Source organism: Lutra lutra, chromosome 16 (assembly GCF_902655055.1).
Source record: "Lutra lutra chromosome 16, mLutLut1.2, whole genome shotgun sequence".
Classification (NCBI taxonomy): domain Eukaryota; kingdom Metazoa; phylum Chordata; class Mammalia; order Carnivora; family Mustelidae; genus Lutra; species Lutra lutra.
This window is the reverse complement of record NC_062293.1, coordinates 32,201,090-32,224,720: the sequence shown is the minus strand read 5'-3', so window position 1 is coordinate 32,224,720 and position 23,631 is coordinate 32,201,090. Positions and strand designations below refer to the sequence as shown.

The following is a 23,631-nucleotide window of genomic DNA, read 5'->3' as shown; positions in this document are numbered from 1 at the left end:
CAGGTGCACCGGGGGGGTGGTGGCTGAGGGCAAAGGGAGGCCTCGGCCCAAAATGCTGGGCGCTGCTGCCCCTGACCCTGGAGGGCAAAGATCCCAGTGTCTCTGCCCACAGTCCCGACAGCTCCAGCTGGGGAGAGAGCAAGCCCAGCGCAGACAAAATGTGATGCCACGTGTGGTCATTTCAGAAAAGCGCCACGGCCCACAGGTCAAGAGACCCAGGTTTTCAAGAACAAATCGGGTCTGTGTTTCCAGGCACTGTGAATGGAAGCGAGTCGTGCTCTGGGTGGTGACAGACGGTCTCCCAAACAGGGCAGCTTGAAACAGAATACTGCTACCGCGGACTCGGTGCTGGAGTTCACCTGCGGGGATCTGACTCATCGGACTCCTGACTTCAGTGATACTGGTTTGGGAATGGAGTAGAGCAAGGACCCAGACTGCACCGGCCAGGGGTGATGGCCACGTGTGTGTGTGTGTGTGTGTGTGTGTGTGTGTGTGTGTACACGCATAAGACAGTACGTGAAAGAGCGCACACGCACATGTTAGACTGTATGTGTGCATTCTTGCGTGTGTGTGTGTGTGTCTGTGTGTGTGCGCGCGCGTGCGTCCAGTGCTGGGGTGGGGAGTAGGCGGGGAGCCAGTGCCCCACACAGCCTGTACTTGCTCTGTTCTCTCCAGCTCAGCCCCTGAGGCAGGGTTAACCTGGCCGGGACGGACCTGGAACAGCAGACACTCCCATCTTAGCCCCCAAACCAAACCACCTACAAAATGCTGAGGTTGACTAGAATGGAGGGTGGCCGAATTTTGGTTTCCCAAATGGAAGGAACATGGAGCGAGTGGGCTCAGGCACATTCATGCTCACACACACCAGGAGGGGGAAGAACAATACAATCTGAAAACAGCATGCAAATCTGTTAAGCAAATTTCCATTGCCTGGATTAGTCAGATTATAGAACCACAGAGCATTACAAATATCAAATGCATCTGGCCTCCGCAGGGCTGCGGCTAAAGAACGCAAATGGGAACTTACTTGGAACCTGGAAACTGTAAGAAACATTAGCAGAGGAAACCGCCCGGGAGGAAGCGTGAACCCCACACCGGGTCCCGGGGCCAAGTGCTACCTCTGGACCTCAGGCCTGGGGACTCAACTGACCAAGGCTGCTATTCTGAGGTGGAGGTGGGAGGGTCCTCCAGCTCCTCAAGTCTCAGCCCACATGGCTGTCTCCCGAAGGCAGGGGTCAAGCAGGGGGGCCCATCCTGAGGGCCTGTTATGTGCTAGCAGGTGACGTACCCTATTTCCATTAATTCTCACACCATCTTTTGAGGGAGGCATACTTAATTGTTGTTTTGCAGCCGGGGCAGTGAAGTTCCGACGGATTACATAAGGGGCTCAAGGTTGCATGCGCTGAAGATGATGGAGTGGGGATCTGAACTTGACCTGCCCAGGCTCCTTCCACTCCATCATCACATGGCCGCACGCAGGTTGCTCAGGAAAAATCCAAACAGTGGAACTTCAGCCCCAGGTGGCTGGCGGAAGTGGATGGGAGTGGCGCGGGACCCACTGTCCTCTCCTCAGCCCCCAACCCTGGGCTCTTCTGGCACACTCTCCCATGGGAGACAGGCGGGAAAGGAGATGGCGGGAGGGAAGGGGTGGGAGGTACTTACAGCTATGCCGTGGCCGAAGCCTGAGCCCGGTTGTGGGCTGGCTGCACTTATGTAATTCCCCACTCCGGAGTCCTGGCTGGCAGGGCCGTACAGATCGGCGACAGGTCCTGGGCTGTTGGCCCCCGGGAAGCCTCCGGGCCGCGCGGGGTTGGAGCCTGCCGGGGAAGCGGGCGCGCCAAAATTCGGTTGAGCACTGTAGCTATTCAGGACTGGTGTGCAGAGAATAGAGCTGGGTATGAGGCCAGAAGCCAGGCATGCACCGGTCATTACAAGCCAAACACTCGAGAAAAACAGCTGAGGCCCAACTTCTAACACTCAACCAAGGCCATGCGAAAACATCAGCAGGGACTCAAGAATACTCAGCCCAGGCTACTACTAAGAAGCTCGGAGCTCCAAAAATAGAGAGAATAAAAAAACAATCATTCAACACACTACAGCAACCAACCGGAGGTGCTTCACTGCCCACCAAATTATCACAAGAGAAATAGAGATATATATATGGAAGAGAGAGAGGAAGAGAGAGAGAGAGATTGGTTTTCACATCTGAATTGGTGCTCATGCAGTCTTGTCTAGATCTGGGCACGTTGAGACAGCATTCACATCCCATGCAAACTACAAAGGAACTAGTTTTAGACTACACATTGTGTTAATATTGATATTAAAACGTGACAGGAAACAAGGCAATTTGTGTCCAGGAGAAAAAAAAAAATCTTTCGGGGAAGGGATTTTAATTTTTTTTTTTTTTTTTGGTTTCGCTTTTTCTTGTTTTTGGATCCATTAAATGACAAATTTGTTTAAAAAAAACGAAAAAACAAAAAAAGATCTCCATTCTCCAGCCGCCCGCCCCCAAACCACTTCCCGCCTCCCCACTGGCTACATCCTCCCCCCACCCCCATTTAGATCCCTGTATGAAAGTCGTCACTACTGAACGTGGTCAGAGGATGGGATATGTCATGGAAAATTTGGGCATCTTAACGTAACTGTAATGATGGTGGCGAGGGGTCCCCTTCTGGGGTGGAGAGCAGGGGATGGAGGGAGGGGGTGGGGTGGGGATGGCGAAATCTGAAGGCTGGGGCCGAAGCTGGGTGAATGCCAATGGTTCTACAGGACACCCACGCACTCACCTCCTGCAGTAGAAGGAAAGGGGGGGGTTTAAACTTTTTTTTCCTTTTGTTTAAAAAAAAAAAAAAAAGACAAAGAAGTGTGAATGCAGAGCATACCGACTGGACCAATTTACAGCTACAGCATATCTGACCGAAATGCCTGCTTTCTGTTAGTCTCCTATGAACTCCAGGCTGAGATAAAGAGCTCGGAATGCACCTGTGCTCTAGAGAGGCGCCTTCACAGCCACAGATCCTGAGAGTGGTGGTGAGGAGAGGCAGAGGGAGGAGACATTGCCTGGGCGTAGCGCCGCCCCGGCCCCCCAAATTCCATCATTCCTTCTTCAGTGAGGGTCACAGCGGCAACCAGGTTAATTTGGTCTCATCTTTCATTTCCCCTTAGGCGCTTAAACTTTTTCTTTCCAAAACTGGGTTTTTGTTCTTTTTTTTTTAATTGCCGAAGTAGGTTCTCATTGATTTTGAAAGCTGAAGGTGAGTCTGGGGCCAGCCCCTTCGGGACTACAGCTAACCCACGCAGAAGAACGAGACAATCTGGACACTACATATTTCCATGACTTTGGCTCCAAGGGGCTGCTTCTCACTACAGTCTTCTCCCTCTGCTTCCCATGGCATTTCCCTCTCTGACCTGTGACCAGGTGCTTTCAACATCTGCAGCCCTGCTCTTGGCCACGGCCTGGCCCCAGGGGCCTGTGCTTGCAGCCCCCCACCTCTGGCAGGCCTCGAAGAGCCAGATGTGCATTGATTTTTACCAGCGTGCGCCCGGGGTGGGAAGAGACTGCCCATGCGCCCACGCCAGGCTGGCAGGAGACGGAGACAGAAAGGAGATCAAACCAAGCGGCATCTGGCCCTTGACTGAGCAGAGAAAAGGGAAACTGATAGCTCCAAGTGCCCTTGGGGCAGGAAGCTCGAAGGTGAGGTCCCTTGGAAGCTGGAGCTGAGAAATGAGTCAACTGGCAATGGAAAAAACAGCTTCAAGAGAAAAAAACAAAACAAAACAAAACCAAAAAAAAAAAACGACAGAGGCTTAGAGCAAGTGAAAGGCTGATCTGCGCGAATGGAGCAGACAAAGGGGGCAGGAATTTTGAATACAGGAGATTAAATTTGCAGATAACATTTGGCCTTTCTCACTCATGGAGGCAAATACCAAGCTGAGATATTCAAAGGCAGAATTATCTTGGTCTAACGTGGTTTTTTTTTTTTTTTTTTTTTTGCTTTGGGCTAGGGAAAATGGAGCGAGCTCAGACAGTGGACTCCTGGTCTACCCAGGCAGCTGACCCCCACTATGCACAGTAACTAGCCAATTCTGTTTCAGGGTAAAGAGAAGCTAGAGAAGGGACCCCACAGTGGAAGATTTTTTTGGCTTCTTGTTCCTCTGGCCAGATGAAAATGCAAGAAGATGGTAGGCAGGCCCACCCACCTCGGGGCTGGGGAGAAGGGGGGTTTGATCTTGGCTCCTTTCAGCAGGGAAAGCCAACCAGAGACCGATCCCAAGCAGCAGCCTGGGAGACAGGATGTAGCAGGCCCATAGAAGGATGCTGGCCAGAAACAGTCCCCTCTGTGTGCTTAGGAGCTAAGAGGGCCAGTGGGATCTGCCATCCCAGCTACCTTTCCCAGTCCTTGTGCGCCCAGGAGGTCTGAAGGGATTTCACAGTAAGCAGCCCCTCTTAGCCTACAACACCCCTCCCTGCTCAATCACCTGTCAGCAAATGACCCTGAGAAGAAGGCACCCGATGAGAAGACAGCTTGGAAACCCCAAGTCCCATATTGCTACACACTCTCTCCTCACAGGGCCTGATCCCTGCTCAAAGTCACCTTGTGGCTCTCCCCCAGCCAGGGGCGCAAGATCGGGCCTCGGGTCCCCGCCAGAGGGCGCAGCTGGCAGACAGCAAGCAGCTGGCTCCGTGCGTGGGTGGGGGGGAGATGTCAGGCCTCAGTACTCTGCAGCCGCCAACTCCCTCCTCATCTCTCTGTAGGAGAAGACCCAGGCTCCAGAAAGCAGGTTCAAGTCCCTAGACAGCCCATCCAGACACCCATGCACAGCAAGCAAACAGCCCTGACTGCTTAGCAAAGAGGTGGGAGTGCCACTTGGCATGCAAACTTGTCAGCAGCTGTTCCTTCTGTCTGGTGGGGGGAGGGCATTAGGGACAAGGTTGTCCTCTTCTTTTGGGAAGTTCGTACTGAACACCGGCTGGCTACACCGGAAGGGGCGTCATTTGAGGACCCTTTCTCTCCCTCTGAGGGGCGTGACCGGAGCGAGATGTAGGCAGGCGGAGAAAGCAGCCCTGGAGCTGCAATGCTTGGGGAAGGATCTTGGTGGAGGGTTCCTTTTCCCCAGGCACTGAGCCTCCTTTGGAAGGGCTGGAAATAGTCCCCCAGACCAGGATGGGGCAGGAAGAGAGGACAGGACAGCACCCTCAGCGGGCAAGAGTACCTTGGGTACTGCTCAGCTGGGTGTGTGTGTGTGTGTGTGTGTGTGTGCGCGCGCGCGCGTGCATGCGTGTGGAGAGAGAGAGGGTCTCGGTATGTGTTGCTGAATAAACAGTGCTGAGATTTACGAATCGGGACACCCCGACTCCCGTCCCAGGAGAGGACACCGTCTTGTGAACACCCTGGCATTTCTTCGCAGAAGCTGTGAGCACTAAGTGGGCAATTTGTGGGCTCGCTGTGGGGAGCAGGGCCACATGCCTGCCAGCCGCTCTGGGCAGCACCCCCACCAGTGGTTTAATTCTGGGCAAGTTCCTCCTCCCTTGCCCCCAGCTGCCAGTCCCCAGTGTCCCCTGCACTTTCCGGGTCCAGGCAGCTGGTATGCTTAGGGAGGCAGCTGTGGTGCAGAGAAGGGAACACTGGACTTGGAGTCAGAAGACCTGAGTGGGACCCCAGCCCTGACCTTCCAGCCGTGGGCCTCGGGCTAAGCCCCTTGGCTGGCCGGGGTCCTCATCTGTACCACATGAGTGTGGTCTGCCTTTGCCTGCCTCTCGGTGGGCTCTGTGAGGATGGGAGAGAGAAAGCACTTTGTAACTTATTTTAACTTTTAAAATAGTTCTGTAGGCAGAGCCCAGTAAGACAGGTGCCATAGGCAGATTTAGGAAAATGTGATACAGGAAAACACAATTCATACAAATCAGGAAGTGGTTTACAAAAGGGCCCAATTCACCGGCCCAGTGCACTGAGTCATGCTGTACCCGGATGAAGGACTCTGAGACACGGGGGGACAGGAAAGCAAGGGTGGGGAATCTCACTGAGGCCAGCAAGAGGAAATGCATTTGACTTAGAGTGGGAGGCATTCTGAGTTGGATTAAAGGAGGAATTTCTGCCTAGCAAGGGGATGAAAGACCTTGATGGCCGAGCCAGGAAATCCCAGGGAATCTTACCCCAGAGACCCTAACAAAGGCCCATACCTACAGGAGCTCAATCCAAAGCTCATGGGTACCTCAGGGTGTTAAAGCAAACCCAGGGAGGAGTCTGCCTTCCCACTGGCACACGGTCTGCCTGTGGCTCTGCCCGTGGCTCTGCCCAACTGTGGCCAGAAGGTGCTGGGCTGAGAGCAGAATTGGTCCTTGGGGGTGGGGAAGAACAGCCTTGAAAGTACAAAAGTGCCGATGTCCGCAGGGTCCCTGGACCTGCCCCAGAAAGCTAGAGCCCGAGAGAGAGAGAGAGAGAGAGAGAGAGAGAGAGAGTGTGTGTGTGTGTGTGTGTGTGTGTGTGTATATGGGGATAGACACCTCTGGGAGTGTCTTGCCCCAAGACCTGAAAACTGGATGATTACTGATTCAGAGGAAGGAACTGTTTACAAAATCCTTTCTAGTTGAGCTCAGCCCAAGTATCCGGGACAAGCGCCGGGGCTCTGCCAAGTCCCAGCTATTAGACCATGGTCGTGGTTTGGTGGGTCTCACATGTCACCAAAGGGCAGGGCCAGCCTTCAAGACAACTGCAGTCATCTACTTTGTGAATGATACGCCGCTGCCAGGTTTCATCTGGGATGGGAAAACCTGACGGCCCCTAGCACATGTCCGGGGTGTGGGCTGCTGAAGACATGGCACTGGGAACGGTGGGCCCGTCCTCGCCCAGTCCAGCTGATGGTACTGTGCTGCCGAAACAGAGCTCATGACACAGGGCACTTTAGGGTCAACGAGAAGGGAGTCTGGGCTGTCTGTTGTCAGGGCTCCCATTCCCAACCCCCAGCTCCCGGCAGATAGGAGGGCCGGGAACAGAAGCCCCTGTGATATTCTTTGAAGGCAGGCCTGTGTTCATTCATCACACTGGATTTTACATTTTTTTTTTGTTTTAAAGAAGGTAAAGAAACTGAAAAGGGAATGAGTAGAGGGGCTATGTTGACAGGCTGATGCCAGAGGAAAAAAAGAGGTCAAGGTCATCACCCCTCCAATTCTTCCCTCTACCTCCACCTTGTCCCTATCATGCTTCTATCTGCCTTCATTAAAAACTCCACAGCAGGGGCAACCGTGGTGGGTCGGTGGGTTAAACGTCTGACACTTGATTTCAGCTCAGGTCATGATCTCAGGGTTGAGAGAGCCAGCCCTGTGTCCAGCTCCGTGCTCAATGGGGAGTCTGCTTCTCTCCTTTTTTCCCTCTCCCTCTGCCCCCACACCCCGACTCATGCATGCTCTCACTCTAAAAACAAATCTTAAAAATAAAAAAAAAAAGACTCTCCGACAACACTGGGTGCCCAGTGATGCTGGGTCCGTAATGCCAATTGGCTATCAACAGTGGAGACTTTCACGGGTCCCTCTTCACAGCCAGCCACTCGCTCCTTGCTCATGGGCTCTGAAGAATGGCAGCTGGGCAGCCAAGGCCTTCCTGGGAACAGAGTTGAGGACCCCGCTCTGATTCTCGGTGCCCTCTGAAAGTAGGGCCCACTATAAATCAATGCAGATGGTCAAATGCGAAAGGTCAGCATGGAAAGATAACCCTGTTCCTGCTCACGGAAGGAGAAATCCTCAGCTGTGAATTATTACAGCATGTCTCCAGCAGAGCAAGGAGGAATTACATGCCTGCAGTCTGCCTGGACACTAGGTTCCAGGGATCCTGGCTCTAACCTTCCTTCTAGAGCTTAGTGTGAAGGTGGGAGACCTAGAGAGGACCAGCAATTACATCCAACCTGGGAAAACGGTATGACACAGTAAATTAGAGTCAAATCAGCTCAGGGACCCAGATGCAGGGACAATCAATTTAATATTATATAGATAGATAGATAGATAGATAGATATCTACATATATATATCTGCTGAAATTCAGGCTATTCCAGAAGAGTGAGGGAAGGAACACTTCAAACCTAGGAGAGGATTAAGAGAGTAATGCAATGACATTTCCTTTTCCCTGTCTCCATACACAAACCGAATGTATTACAGAGGTACAAACTCAGTCCGACAGCAACAAGTCTGGACAAATCCAGGGATGCCGGGCTCATCTTAAATACTGCACAGGACATGTGGACAGTGTCTGCTCATGCACGGGGCTGACGGGAAAGTCAGTGTCACAAACACTCCGGATGTCATTTACAGCGGTGCTACGGTCTTGTAAGATTGCAGTTTCTGCTTATTCTCTCAAAACCTAACCCGCTTCGCACCGCTGTGCGGCTGGTGCTGATGTCTGCAGGTTGCCGAGGGCCTATCTTAAGTAGGGAACGCACGGGCTGCAGAACCAAGGACTTGGGACTAACGATTACGTGGAATGATGGTCGAAGCTTCTGGTCAAATCACGCCCCTCTGCAGAGCCAACTTCACTACTGGCTGCTCAGCAGCCCTCCCATCACGTGTTAGAGGGGAACTTGGGAGATGTGTGCTACCACGCAGATCAGTGTGAGGCAAAAGCCCCAAACACCCAGAATGAACGTGCCTGAGGAAAGCTTTGTGGCTAGGACGATATCATGTGGAGATACCATCTCAATGGAAAATAAATAGCTTGTTCTCTATCTTGATGCTCTTTTGTTATCAGCCCTGATTTGGGTCTGTGGATGTGTCTCCTCCTCACAGAGGACCAGGCTGGGGTTGGTGGGGAAGGGGGGCAATGAGGATGGGGTGAGTGGTTAGCTGCCACCAGCTTATGGGGTAAATTCTGGAGATGGATTAGCCCTGAGTGGGCCTCCGGCTGATGGCCAAAAAAACCGGGCTTTGTTGTGAGGGCCAAGAAGGAACTTTCTGGAGTCACTGTCAGGTTCCCATTTCTCCCAGACCCCAAGGGTACTGAGGGACAGCCCTCGTTTGCATGTGTCTGAGGGAGGGGGGGGGGCGGGAAAGGAAGGGCCATGATGTGGGTCACTGGGGCTTGTCTGGCACAGGCTGAGCCAAATGGAACTGTCTGTGGGGTTCTAACAGCTTCACCAGCTCAAGGGACCTCAGCAGGCTGCCCGGCTCCGGCAGCGTCTCCTAGTTTAACCCCGAGAACGCCCCTTGCTTCGTTTTGATCTGGGGACTGCCTGTGTCCCTGAGGCCCATCCAGTTCTATCTTGTCAAAAAAGAAACCGGTCTGACTTTTCCCCCTGGGAATCCAGCCACCCCCTGTGCTGCTGGGCTGTGTGCGCTTACTCGCTCTTTCCCAGCTGGCCTGCCCTCAGCCACAGGCCTCGGGTCTGAGCCTGCATCTTGTGAGTGACCCTCCCCACTGCAGCTTCGCTGTGCGCTCCCCGCACTACGTCCTGTCAAAAGAAAGCATCATGAAGTCCAAGGCCAGCACTGCGTACCTGTAGTGTTCGCAGTCGTGAGGAAAAAGCGCCAAAAGAATCTGGTAATCCCCTGTCCCAGTCGGGGAAGGTGGAGCGGGGGAAGCCTCCTACTACTGTGGGCAGAATAGGGTCTGGAGGTGAGAGGCACGAAGTTCTAGAAGCTGTGGCTTCTAAAGGTGCCAGGCCGGCAAGGGAACTAATATGGACTGAGCACCTACTGTGTGGGTGTTCAACGCCATCTTTTTTTCACGATCCTGACAACCTGGGTGATGGGTCCTATCACCGTGGGTTACAGATGAGGAAACTGAGGGCTATAGCAGGGAGGGAACGGGTCTCAGGAGTGTCTCTGACCAGACTGAACCCAGCGCTCACATTAAGGCAACTCCCAGCTGCTCTCCAAACAGAATCCCGCTGCTCGGCTGTCCTTCCCTGCATCATAGTCTGACAGGACACCTTAGGTTTATCTCGATCTTTCTTTGCTTTAGACAGGTCACAAGGACAAGACACCAAACCTTCCCTGCTGGAGTGCCAGCTCCCGAAGACATGGGCTCTGTTGCCCTTTCCACCCTGGAAGCTCCCTGGTGGTGGCATCTCCCCCATAAGGCTGGGACTCCTGGGGTTGGGCCACGCTGGCCACAGGAGATAGGGGACAGCGTCTCTCCCGAAGGACTAGACCGCCCTCCTCTGTGCCACATCCCAGAACAAGCCTGGGTGGAACAAAGCAGGCAGGCAGGATGGCTGCGGTCAGGGTGGGGAGGAAAGGGCGCTGCCAGACAGAAAGGAAGCCCTCCCATACGTGCGCCCACAAGGAACTCCTCTAGAATGTGTGCCCAGAGGCCTGGTCTCAGGCCCAAAAGAGCACTGTGTTCTGTTGGGGGCCATCCTGTGGGGAGCTGGACTGCCCTAGGACCATCAGTATTTACTGCCCCATCCCGCTGCATGGAAACTCACTGCTCTGGGCTTCACAACCAGGGGGGACGGGTTGGGGGGGCCGCCCCAAGGGGCAGCCCTTCGAAGACCTGGACGAAAGGCTTTCCACTCAAGCAGCCTGTCTTTAATGATTATAAAGGCACAGGAGTTTAATCCATTTTTGATGTAAGCACTAATAGCTCTGTGTCCTTGAAGTTCAAAGCAGGCGCATACATGTCACTAATTAGCCAAGCACAGAGCCATTCAGCTCCCTCTCATGTTTCTAATTAGGTCTTTAATAACAAACAAACTCCGACCTTACCAAGAGGCCCCCATTCATCAGACAGTCAAGGAGGGCGACTGCTTCCATGTTTACGGCTGCTTCGGGCCGTTGGTTCTACATGAACATGCTCTTAATCTCAGCCGGGACAGTGTCCTCGAATCCATCTGTGAGGACAAAGACCCCTTCAGCCTGCCCTGGAGGGATGGACTTCCTGGCCCTGCTGGGAGGACCCGCTGCGGGCAGGACAGCCGGCTGCGGGCTGAGAATCCAGGCCAGCTCTCCTGGTCACCAGAGGAGGTGGGGGTGAGCTAGCTGGCTGGGCTCTATGTACACACTGCGAGGTAGGGACACCGGTGACAAAGTCACAGAGCTGGTGCAAGGCTCTACATCTGGCAGGAAGCCGATGGTACCTGAGTCCACGGTTACATGATGGACTTGACCAAGGGAGCTGTCACTACTACTGGGGCCTGGGGCTCACCCGGGTGGTAGATTCTGAGCTGATGGGTCTGTAGTGCGGCCTGGATACCAGGAATTTAAAAAACTCTCCAAGGAGTGAGTTGTTGGTGACTCCAACAAGCAGCAAAGCTCCCGAACCACCGTGTTGGCCCCGGTCTCTCAGATCTGCTCACCGGCAGTAACTATCAACAGGTCCGCCTTTATTAATAAATACCACCCAGACAGCCAAACCCTAAATGTTTAATCAGCCACACCCAAGGATGGAAATCTGACCCCAGTTTCTTTCAGTGATACCCTAGTTTCTGGAAACATTTCTGTCCCTCTCACTGCCTCCATGCATGGAAAAAAAAATGCAGCACTGACTGGTTTTGAACACATTCTCATCACCTGGAATCCCCTGGCTTTCTCTCCAGTCACTCTTCTTAGCTCTTAAGGCACTGTCACTATCACCTGCTGACCACCCCCCCATGACAAGGGATGGAGAGCTGTGGAAACAGCATCCACCTCGAGCTACAGAGCTGAAAGGTCCTTAAGCACCCTCCAGTCTGAAGCTCTGAAATCACCCAGCCTGCTGAGTGTTGGAACTAGACCGGAATTGAGTCATTCCGATTCCCCACTCCTTCATGCACTCATCCTCTTTAAAAAAAATTGTTTAGGGCGCCTGGGTGGCTCAGTGGGTTGAGCCTCTGCCTTTGGCTCAGGTCATGATCTCAGGGTCCTGGGATCGAGTCCCTCATCGGGCAGGGACCCTGCTTCCTCCTCTCTCTCTCTCTGCCTGCCTCTCTGCCTACTTGTGATCTCTGTCAAATAAATAAAATCTTTAAAAAAAATTGTTTATCATCTTTTCTTAACTGATTAATCCCCAAGGCAACCTCGCCCCCTAGGAAGGTGAGAGAGATATAAGGGAAGCCTCAGAGCTGTTTCTGTCCCAAGGTCAGAACACTGACAGCTGTTGGGGCCAGTCCCCGAACCCAGTGTAACCCTCCAGCGAGTCATATCCAAGCCAGGTCGTTCGAAAGACGCTGAGATCTCAGGGGCTGCCTCCGTGGAAGGTTTCGGAACTGAAGACTACTGGGTCCAGAACAGTCTGGACCCAGAAAAGTCAAACAGTGCGGCCAAGGATACAGGGCAAAACTGGATCCTCCCACATCGGTCCAGGTTTTCCGGTTTGGCTGCCGTGCTATGACCTTTCCTGGAGGCTGGGTCGACACCGCCAGACCCTTCCACCTGGGTCGGTGCCTAACTGAAGCCTGACTCCAGGGCCTCCTGGGTCCCACGTGTCTGTAAGACTCTGCCTCTCTTTCCCCCAAGGCCTGAAAAGCCAACCGTCTGGCAGGTTACAGTCAGAAACGACTTCCAGAAAGAGAGAAGAAAGTGGGGCTGCGCAGCCTTTGCCTCCCACAGTGCTCTGCCACAGGCGCACAGGTCTGCACTGATTGCTTACCACAGACCTGGACAGACCGTTTTATTAATATTAATAAGTAACCAGGAACAAAGGGCCCCTTTATTTTTAGCTTTCTCTAATTGCGTAGTAATTACTCATCTACAAAACAAATGAGCCCCTGCTCGCGGTTGCCATAGTACCGGGAGCCCAGCCTCCCTGAAGGACGATTGGCCGAGGGTCCCGCTGCTCCCGCCTCCTGCCCCGCCCCTCCACGGCCATTGGTCCAAAGCAAAGCCCCAGCAACTGGACGGCCAATCCGCTCCCAGCCCCGGGGCTAGGCTGGGCTTCCCAGCGACCTTCCAGATTCAGTCCTCACGGCTCACAGGAAGGGATGTTGACTCATCCCTAAGGGGAAAGGGAGCGGGTCTGTCTTGCCCAGAGAGGCCCTCCCTTGCTCCATCTTCTAGTTTCTTTTGGGCAGTGGCTAACTTCCTCCAGTCCTGTATTAGCTAAAGGCTCCTTTCAACTATAATAACCTTCAGGCTGGCTCCTTTACCCGACCACGCCTCCTCTGGGGCTCCTTTGTCTGCCTGTGGTCTGAAAAGGATTCAGGGACTGAAAGCCAGATCAGAAATGTCAGCCAAAGCCAGACAGCACCATGACCTTAAGTTTGCAACAGCAGAAGCAGGTGCAAAATGTGCATATAATGCTTCCTGAGGCCTCTTGTAAATGGTTTTGGCTTCTCTCTTCCCCGGAGGATAGGAGAATTAAGTTGATGGGCTGCTATGGTTTGCCCTTGAGTGTGTGTTAAAAATGCAGACCTCTGCTCACAAATCGGAAGGGCTGGCACCACAGAGCTTCCACTGACATGGCTGAGAGCACAGATGCAATGAGACAGACCCAGGTTCGGGTCTTGTCTCTACTACCTCTGACAAGCTATCCAAGCCACAGTTTTAAGATTTTAAAAAATGGGAATGGGAATGATAGTGCACTCTTCATAGGATTAGGAGAATTAGATGGGGTAAGGCAGGTGGGCTGAGCACAGCACTTGGCTCACTCATAATGCAGAAGTTATTACGAACATATTACTTGTATCATCATCATGTATTAAAATTGGCTGGGAAGTGTCTCTAGCATTCTATCAACTACTTGCAAGCTATCTTTCCCTTCCGGGACCTTGCAGGTGGGTGTGAATGTTGAGATAATGTTGCCGGAACCCTCCTATTCATGCCACAGACTGGATTTTACCGTGGCTCCCCCATCCTGACAGATCTAATTCCAAAAGCCAATCACAGCTTTTCAAAAGCATTATTTGCCCACCTCCTGTTCTGCAGGATTCCAAGCTGGCAAGGGGAGACCTTTTTATTAATATTTATAATAAGCATCCAGGAACAAAGGGCCCCTTTATTTTCTGCTTTCTCCGATTGCAAAATAATTAGTCATCTACACTAAGAATGAGGCTTACTTTGCCTCCTGGAGTTTGAATGGTTTATATTGTTGGAGAAGGCGGGCACCACTCGGAGATATATGCAAAACATGTTCCATAGAGTCAGAACCCTGCCTTTCATCCAGAAAACCTCACCAGTCACGAAGGAGACCGAGGACAGGGTGTTGTGTTGAGGAGGGACACCTGGGTAGGGTTAATCAGGTATGGCTTCCTGGCAGTCTGAGCCAATTTGAATGGAGGGAGCAAAGACAAGGACGGAGGGAGGTAGACTGGCAGTGGCTGTCATGAGGGCCCAGGAGTGGGGACCAACAGCCCCAGGTAGGGAATGAATAACAACTTGTTGGCAAAAGGGAAGGAGAGTCACAGAAAACTAAGGTGGAGCCCTGTGAGGGAATGCCCTCTCGTGTCAGCCCTGCTCCTTGTTCCAGGTCATGAAGCCAACCCCAGCCCCAGGACTTAGGGAGGGGTCCAGCTCTGTTCTGTGGGACCGTTGCCAGGCTGATCTTCCTTAGCTAGTTTCGTCCTTACCAAGCTCCACTGCCATGAGGCATATGAATCTTTCCCACCAACATGACCATAGGGATCGGGTTTTCAAGGTCCCTGAGAATCCAGCCTGCCTTGACCTCATCAAGCTTCTACCCCCACTGCCAACCAGACAGACTCCCACTGTTGCCCCAGCACGGGATGCTCATCCCCTGCCAACCTTTCACCCAAGTCCTCTCGCCTGCAATGCCCTCTCATCTCCCACCACAAATCTCACAGGGCCCAGCTGTGTCCAGCCTCCCGTCTGAGCCTCCCTGGCTGCTGCGTGCTCTCTGATCAGTGGCCGTGCATTCTCACTGAAGACCAGCTCTTCTATCAGTTGTGTGCTGTGTCCTCCCCCAAAAGACTGGGAGCTTGTGGAAGGCAAGGACTGTGCCCTGAAATTCTGTGTCCCACCCCCGACCCCAGCACGATGCTGAGCCCAGAGTTCATCAGATAATGGGTAAGAGCTAAAGGCATGAAGCCACTCTTCCTAGGCAGTGACAAGCAAACATTTATGGCGCGTCTACTCTGCATACTCTGTCACTTGTCCTCCTGCTTTCAGTCCCACCTCCCTAGTCCACCCTGCTGTCAAGACTTGGCTAACATACAAATCTGAGGTCACTTCCCAGGTTCAGGCCTCTCTCAGGCTCCCAGCTGCCTGCGTGAAAGCAGCAGCTTCACTGCAGCCGCCCACCACCCTGGGCCCCCTATCCGCCCCCAGTGCATTTTACTCTCCCGCTGCTGCGAACCGTTTGCAGGGCCTCAGAGTCACTCCTCTGTTTTGGGTTCCGGGGGCTTTGCATATGCCTTTCCCTCTGGTTCTTGGGGAACTCCTATTTGTCCTGTAAAAGTGGAAAGAGTCACTCCCCTGTGAAACGTTCCCTGACTTCCCAGACGAAGCCAACTACATTCTCCTCTGTGCCTTTCTGTGACTGGACGTTTGCCATCACACCAGAAGTACCCGTTAGCCTCCACACTAGGCTGGGAGACGCTTGAGCGCAGGGACTGTGCTCTGGATTCATCTAGGAGATTCCAGGGCTGTGGTGGGCTTCGTGCTTGCCCACCCAGCAGCATTCTCCTTTCCCCTCTTTTATCTGCACCCAGACTGTCCTTTGGAAATCCATCCTTCTCCTGCTAGTCGGCTCAGAGAGGGCTGGATCCCTCCCTCAGTGACTGGTTCTCACAAACCAGGCCTTAGCCAAGCAGCACAAAACTCGGGACTTCTGCTAGAATTAAGGACCATCTGATGACCCCCTCTTCCTCTAGGCAGGTTGGCATGAAGCAGGAGACTGTTGTGACCATTTTGCTACTGTAGGAAAGCCAACATCAAGACAATATGGAAGCAAAGAGGAGGACAAAGCCAAGGGAACCGCAGAGAAAGAGCCCAGTAGTCTGACACACGAAGCCGGCTCTTCCAGGGAGCTCCCGGGATGTTGGCCAGTAAGTCCCCCATGACATTCAACCATGCTGAGTTGGGTTTTCTGATCCAGCCCAAAGCACCCTGACTCAAGCCTAGCACAGTGCCTGCCACAAGTACTAATTAACTACTGTTGTTATCCACTTAGTACCTATCTGCTGAACTAAATTCCGTGGTAGATGCGCCCAGTTCTGAAACCTATATCTGAGAGACAGACCCGTGAGATCTAGGGGCCTGAGTCCTTGGCTGACACAGCGTGGGTCCCCAGGCTCCTGGGCTCTTCCAGCACACCCCACATGTCGAGGGCATCTGGGTAGCAGGTGACCTTTTCACGAACAAACACGGTTTCTCTGCAAGGCTATTAAAGGAGGCCAGAGACCTGGGTTCAAGGTCAGGGTTCTTCATCCTTCACCAAAGCCTTGCTCCCCGTGTAACCAGCTGGGTGACTCTGGGTAAGTCATGCAACCATTCTGCAGATCTGCTTTCTCCTCAAAACCAAACACACAACACCAGGCCAAAAACCTCTGCCTTCCTGCCTGTCTCCTGGGCTAGCTGGGGTCAGAGATGTGGTCAGCTGACCTCTGCAGAAACGTAAGGAGTCACGACACACCAAGGCCCGTGCTCCTTTGATGACTCTCACCACCATGTGGGTTCACCAGCTTTTGGGGCTCCCCGCACCCTCAAGTGGCCCGACCCAGCCCAGGGTGCCAGGAGGGGCTCCCTGTGCTCTTACGGGGTGTCCAAGGACAGCACCACACTTTCCACCTTCCCCTAGATGGCAGGGCCTGGGATCCTGAGCCAGCGGGAGAGGGCCAAGCTCAGCGGGAGGTAGTGTCCCCTCCAAAAAGAATCCCATGGATTTAAAAGACCCTTAACATCCCCCCACTCCGCTCACTTTAGGATCAACTTCTACTGAGGTTTGGGCTTCAAGGCCAGTCGCTAATTGCACTAGAGCTGATTTATCAAGTGCACAGTGTTTCTATTACAAAATTATTGATCCCAGCCGATGTATTTTATCCTCAACAGGGTTGGTCCAAAAGCCCTTGGAAAATGAACGAAGCAGAGGTCAGCCATGGGCAGCTCCACACATTATTATAAATTCACTGGATCTACTGAAATCCAAGGCAGGTCTCTTGGTGGCAAAAGACCCAGCCCTCCCAGAAACGAAGATTTTAGTGACAAACTGAGAAACGAGCTGCCCATCCCCAGGACACGAGGCGGTGGACTGAGAGGTAAGCCTGGCTGGCTGCAGCAGCTGCTTGTAACGGGTCAGGGATCTGCCCTCCCTCTGGGCTGCCATGCTGGCTCTGTGCCGCAGCCACAGATGGGGGCTCTTTCCCAGCGAGGTGCATCCCCATGACCCTACCCCCAGTTGGGCCATCCTGGGGCCGCCATCCCCCGAGAACGCTTGCTGCTAGCACAAAGAAGAGACGACTACCCTACAGCTCCCCTTCCTGCACATCGGAGCCTGCTGATGGAGACGCAGAAAAGCCAGCTTCAGAAAGGGAGGCAGCACATGGATCCATTTTCCTTTTTACGTGAAGCTGGCAGTGTGAGAAGCAATGCGTCATGGGAAATAGGGATTCTCAGCAGGAGGGATCTGGATTCTCAGACCACTGGAGGCAAACACGTCTGCCTTTATATTCCTCGGCACCTGGCACAGAGCAGACCTTCAACGTCTGCTTGTTGAAAGCAATATCCAGGAACCCTAAACCGTATGCCACAAAGGATGCTAGTAATTTCCGGATTCCTCCAGCAGCTGGAGGAGTGTGTGCGGGACGCTGTTGTTCATGTCCCTTGGACCCCAGCACACGTAAGGTGGAAGGTGTCATGGGGAACATGGAAAACACCCAGGAGGGAAGGGGTGGGATGGGCAGGCCTGCTTTGTGTGCACCTGCATCTACTCTCCTTTATGGTTCAACTGTTTCCTTTCCCTCATGAGTTGAATTTTACTTTTGTTTGTTGTACCTATTGGAACTGAAATGGTTAGGATGTTTAGTCACAGCGTAGCAAAGCCATTCTCCGAGCAGAGCCAGACCCCGGATTTAGGCCAATAAGGGGGATTTTCGCTCTCTCTGCCTTCTGTCCCACCGTCCTTCCTGCTCAGCAGCCTGCGTCAGTAGGTAGCTTTGGCAGCCCTGGAAGCCTACTGCTTCCAGACGTTTCCCTCTGCCTCCCCCCCTCCCGCCCCTGCAGGACGGCTCTTCCCAGATTTCCCTTCCTGGGCTTTGGGGGCCTCCTTCTGTCCAGTGGCTGACTGGCCCGCTCACTTGCCATCCTTGCTCATGCTGACGCAGCCACTGACCTCTCGCCACCATTCCACTGTCACCTCACACTCTTCTGGGAACGCCACGGATGCTGTGACGTCCTGGGCTTCAGTCTCCCACAACAGATAACTTATCCCCTGAAGGCTCGTGTCCTCCTGGTGTCCTCCTGTGGCTTTAGGTCAGAGCCACCAATTAGCCTGACTGAAGAGCAGGTCCTAGGCAGCAACTACTATTTCACAGCCCACCAATTTGTGAAGATTGGGGCCATGTCCAAAAGCTCGGAGAGACCTTTGGTACTCTGGTATGGCTTGTCCCCACAAATGCAGGGGAGATGGTGTGTCCAGGGACACGGACTGCCCATGCCCCTGAGCCGAGGGCAGAGCTGCCGGACTGGGGAATCTTCCTGGCGAGGTGGAGGGAAACTGCAGCCTTCTCTCTGAATGTCATGGGTTCCTCTTCCCCCTCGTTTCCCCCCCCCGCCCCCACGGAGCTGTGCTGATAACCTCCACACTAGAAAGGCTGTCACTCTGATGCCACTTGCCCCCCTCCCACCCCACCCCTTCCTTGGAGGGCACACATAAAGGCTTCTCCTTCATCTTCACCAACCATAAGAACAGATGCTAACCTTTGCCAGGACCCAACGCATTCCCTGTCTGCAGACCCAGGATTGTAAGATCGGAATCCCGTTCCCTACCACATCTCACTTCCTCTCCGCCTTGGGGACCATATCATGCAGACAGGACCGCCACACGGACCTGTTCCCCTCAACAGGCTGGACGTGAGCTGGCAAAGGACCCAAGGCATTGAGGGCCTGGATGAGCCTTGCCGGTGGGCCTTGACAAAGAAGAGAAGACCTGCTCTGGTCAAGAACCCTACGAGAAAGATGAGAACAAGGATGAACGGTCAGACTCCTTCCGATCCCAGTTCTGTTCACAGACACGGTCGCCAGCGAGCTCAGTGAGGAAGGCTAGAGCTGGGGGTGGTGGCCCAGTGCTGGACTGGGGGAGCAGGGAGCGTGAGGGGAGGTGGTGGTGGCTGATGGCGAGAACATGGATCCAAGCCCTTTGGCAACATTGAAAATATGGAGGCCCCTGTCTTCCTGGTCCCCCGCGCTGTCCTGCCGGCAGCTGTGCTGGGCCGGGCTGTCAGAGACCCTGTAATATCAACTCAACAATGCATGTTCTAGGGCTACGGCTAATACCAGGACATCTACTACAGTGCATGCATTTAGTTCAGTCCCACAGAGACATACACTCTAAGAACAGGCAGGGGAGGTGTGAAATGTTTTACTGGACAACAGGTGTTTTGGAGTCGTGACTAATAAAAAAAAAAATCAAAAACGAAAGTGTACAAAAAAAAGACATTTCTCGAGAGTTGGATATGAGTTTGTTTCTTGAACTGTTTTCATCTGAACAAGCAAAAACATGCAAACCAGCTGGTACTAACAGGAAGCTGGACACTGAGAGAGGATTAATAGGTGTGGACAAACCTTCCCGCTGAGCGTGCTCAGAAGAGTGTTTGAGAGGAGGTGTGCAGATCCTAGTGTAAGAGAGGCGGGAAAGTATGCCTCAGAGACACTCTCTCACCGCAGCCCCAACCAAGCAAGAGAAAAGACAACAGAAACATGACTCTCGCACTCACCACCACCGTCAGGAGCTCATGTTACTAGACTGGAATAAAGCTGGCAAGTATAAAGTACAGTAAGGGGTCCTGGCTGGGGCCGGAGACGGGCTGGGGGTGGGGGCGGGCAGGGGGCTCAGAAGCTCTTCGACTGATACACAGACCCACCCCGTGATGTCACCCGGAAATAAAACAGCCTGAGCATCCAAACCACTCCCCTCACCTGTGTGTGTGTGTGTGTGTCGGGGGGTCACTGACCGAACTGGACTTAGGTTTGGGTGGGACGGGATGAGGCCATCAGAACTGAATGAGTACGATCAAAATAAACAAACAAACTCTCGACTGAGCACAAGAAAAGATGACGTTTCAGACTACCGGTGAAGGTAAAAGAAAAGTGACCACTGATAGTGAAGTCATCTAGGAGTCGGCAGGGACCTCGCCTGGCGGGGGGTCTCCTGAGCCCTGCTCACCTCAGGTCCTGCGTGAATTAGGAAAAGGCGGGCAGGCTGGCCTCGAGGAGTTGGCTGAGGTGGGTGCAGAGCTCAAGGCCCCCCTGGACCTCCTACCCTGACACCATAGCCCTGACAGATACGAGTTGCCAACCTGAGCGAAATCCGAGTTGCTCCCCACCCCACCCCCCCCACGGCCCTCAGCAGGTGTTTCTACCTCAGGAAGCTCCCCTGGTACATCAAAATATGGAAGCAGAAAAAAAACACAAAACTGTGGAGCTGGACAAAAACGAAAGGCCCTCCTTTCACAGGATGCCTGATCCCTAGACCAAGCCTGACAGGCAGCCCCTGGGGAGCGGAGGCCACGCTTCCTGCGGTTTGGAGTCCCCTGCTAGTTTCGGGGGAGTACCAAACTCAAGGTCGGTACTCCACAGACTCCCTGTACCAGCTTCTTCCTATAAGACGAAGTGCCTGGGCTTGTGATACCCTCCAACAGCCGAAGCTGGCTGCTTGGGGGGCGGAAGGAAAACCCCTGTCCCCTGGGAAGGAGCTGGCACGGGAGGAGGGTGTGCAGGGTTGCAGGAGCAGGGGAAGGGAGAACTGGGCAGTCAGCCTTCAGCGATCACCTGCTGGCCCGGGCTGATGCACAAACGCAAACCAGTCTGTGCCGTCCCTCTCACGCGTTTGCCAAAATGCCACGGAGGGGCCACCACAACAGGTAAATAACTGGCCGTCTCACCAGGCTCGGAGTCCAGATTATGTTCTAGAGGGAGGGAGGGGACAGTCCTTACAGGCCAAAATGCGCTAAAAGAAAGACAGGCAGAGATCTTCTTTCCCCAACCTTGTAACCCTGCTCCAGGTCCAAAACCTGGGATGGGGGTGAGGGGCTGAGCTACCCTGTCTATACAGAGGCAGGTGTCTTCCAGCCCACGCGGTGTTCTGACCTTGGCAGGCACGGTCTAGTTGTCGCCCTGGGGCTCACCCCAAGCCCCTGACCCCCAGGCAGTACTGCCGGGTGCCTGTGGCCTCCTGGCCAAGCCTGCACCCTTGGGGCCAGGCACCTCAGAGTTGAGGATTTACTCCTTGCACTAACCTAGGCTGGTGTGGGGCAGGTGGTCTGGGAGCACGCTCCTGAATAGAATTCACTAACAGTGCAGCGATGAGCATGGCTGACCTCGAATGGCCCCTGGGAGACTTGGCTCCCGATGGAAATGGCTACAAATAAAACACCACTGATCCTGGAAAAAAAAGTGTGGTTGGAGATGGCTCTGGAATTTGGGGTTAGGAGTTGGGGAGGGATGGGTGGGACTCCCGCCTGGCTCTGGAGGGTCCGTGAGAGGGTGGGGGTGGCGGAGGGGGGCACGGGCCACAGGGAGACCGCTCTCAGACTTGCGAAGAACCCCATGCTGCCCTTTAAACTTGCCATGAAGTCAAGGAGAACGGGGGTGGGGAGAGAGGCAGGGTTAATTTCGGGTTAAAGTTTAGTTTCATAATCCAAGTTATAGTAAGAAAGAAACTGAACGGAGAAAACAACACTCAAAAATCTCGAGTTTTCTTTTTGTCGTCCCCCCCCACCAGGCACAGGTAGGACAGAGGCTTATTTGTAACGATACCAAAAAGCACTCAAGTTAAAAAAACCAAACAGAACAGGGAGACACCAGGCAGCGGCGCGCCTGCCCCCAGGGCAGGGGCACCAGGGGACACTGGCCAGAGGGCAGGTGCGGGCCGCTGGAGGCTGAGCGGGTGCCCAGCTCTCTGGCTAACTGGCCTTCAGCAGCCCCCAGCAAGCTCCTGGCCCCTCCAAACAAATCCCCAGTGGGTGATTCCAGGGAGTGGCTCCTTTGTAGCTCAAGGCAGCGCCAGTTTGCATGGAACGGATTTTTACTGATGTTTCTAAAGGGCCTCACTGTGCCAGTCTCTTACCACTGAGGGTTTGGGTTTTGGCATTTGCCCTCCAGGCTTTGAATGCCCCATTTCCTGGTACCCCACCAGTGCCTCCCTTCCCCCACCCTCCTCAGAGCCCTGTCCCTAACTGCTCCCTGGGGTGCTCTGCTGCCCTGTCCCCGGGACATGGTGGGGAGAGTCTTGGAGGAGCAGGGGCCCCTCCGCGGCTGGGGCGCAGATTCCAGGCGGCCTCCCGGGGAGCCTGGCACACAACGGCAGCCCAGCTTGCTTAGCCAAGGCGGGGAGCATCTGGGGGGGCGGGACAGAGGCTGCTCTGGGGCCCGCATTGTGGACATACCAGCTCCAGCCAGACCCACAGGGCTGCTGGGAAAACGCTCCCACCTCACTTGAGGGGCGCTAGACCTCCTAAGAGGCTGGGTTTAGAGACCAAAGGACCAGGGCAGTTTTGTGGGAGAGGAAAAACCCCAGTTCCCTTGGCAGGTGGAGTCCAGGACCTCTCCAGTCTCTGCTCTGAGGAGAGCCTGGGAGGCAACAGGGGCTTCAAGAAATCACTCCCTTTCACAGAGGTCGGGACTGGCCCTACTACTGGCCTCCGGGCACCAGGGTCTGAGCTGAATCAGCAAGGCCACCTGCCAGGTGCAGCAGGGCCCTGGAGGCCAGGAGCCTCCCTTGCACAACCCGGATCTTCTCTGGCTAGGTCAGAGGCCCAAGGAAGGGAGCCTCATGAAGCAGTGAAAGCCAACGAGGGAAATGCTGCGGGTGCCCTGAAGCCGGCTGTTGGGTGAGGGGGTCGTCCAAAGTCAAAACCAAGGTCACTGCTCTGTTTTCGAGGAGAGAGTAAGACTCTACCTTTGGTTTGCAGTCCTGAGACTGATCCGCACTGGGAGCTGCCCTGGGGTGGCAGGGCCTCGCCCGCGCCCCCCTGTCCCCACCCTCTGGGGCTGTGGTGACAGGAGTGGACAGACGCAGCCACACAGATCCAACAGGGCCTTTACCTTCCCCCGCACACTGGGGCATGCCTGGGAGCGCCTGCCCCGCACACCTCCCTACCTGATCCTCTTGCAGCCGCCACCGCCGCCGCTGCCACTGGTCCGTAAGCCGCTGCTGGGAAGCCTGGCGGGGAGAGAGGAGCTGGAGTGAGGGTCGGACCCTGGAAGGGGCCCCCCCGGCACGGCCCAGGCTCACAGGCCTCGCACCACCCCCTCCTCCAAAGGCTAGGAGCCAGAAGGGATCTCCTCGGGGCAGCCTTTAGGAGGGACCCAGGTCAGCAGCTCTCATGCTTCTGGAAGGCATAGCCCCTTTAGGTGTGTTTGATTCCTACACAAAGGTCACCACAGAAACTACTTCTAGAAGGCACACCGAAATAATCTAAGAGGATGAGGAGGATCCTCTCTTGGGAGCAGGGCAGGGTCCCTGCTGTCCTTGCCATGACTGAGGGGGTCCCCCAGGGTGTGTCCATGGCAGCGCCAAGCATGGCCCAGGAACCGCCCCCCCCCCCCCCCGGCCC

At 54.3% G+C, this 23,631-nt stretch overlaps 1 protein-coding gene across 10 annotated transcripts in view; it reads right to left on the bottom strand.

Moving 5' to 3' along the window:
* Positions 1-23,631, bottom strand: part of MSI2 (musashi RNA binding protein 2) — a 387,830-nt gene that overhangs the window by 4,833 nt on the left and 359,366 nt on the right. For 2 of the 10 annotated variants that reach the window (XR_007123358.1, XM_047707084.1), the window contains exons 11-13: positions 23,175-23,255; positions 19,640-19,689; positions 1,663-1,817 (exon numbers count right to left, since the gene is read on the bottom strand). Coding sequence is in view for 9 of the 10 variants with exons in the window: in XM_047707084.1 (XP_047563040.1) it covers positions 1,710-1,817; positions 19,640-19,689; positions 23,175-23,255 (239 nt within the window). In the remaining variant the exon portion in view is untranslated. Of the gene's footprint in view, positions 1-1,662; positions 1,872-19,639; positions 19,690-23,174; positions 23,256-23,631 lie in introns of all 10 variants that reach the window. The other 8 variants (XM_047707079.1, XM_047707078.1, XM_047707085.1 and 5 more) reach the window with 7 other exon arrangements.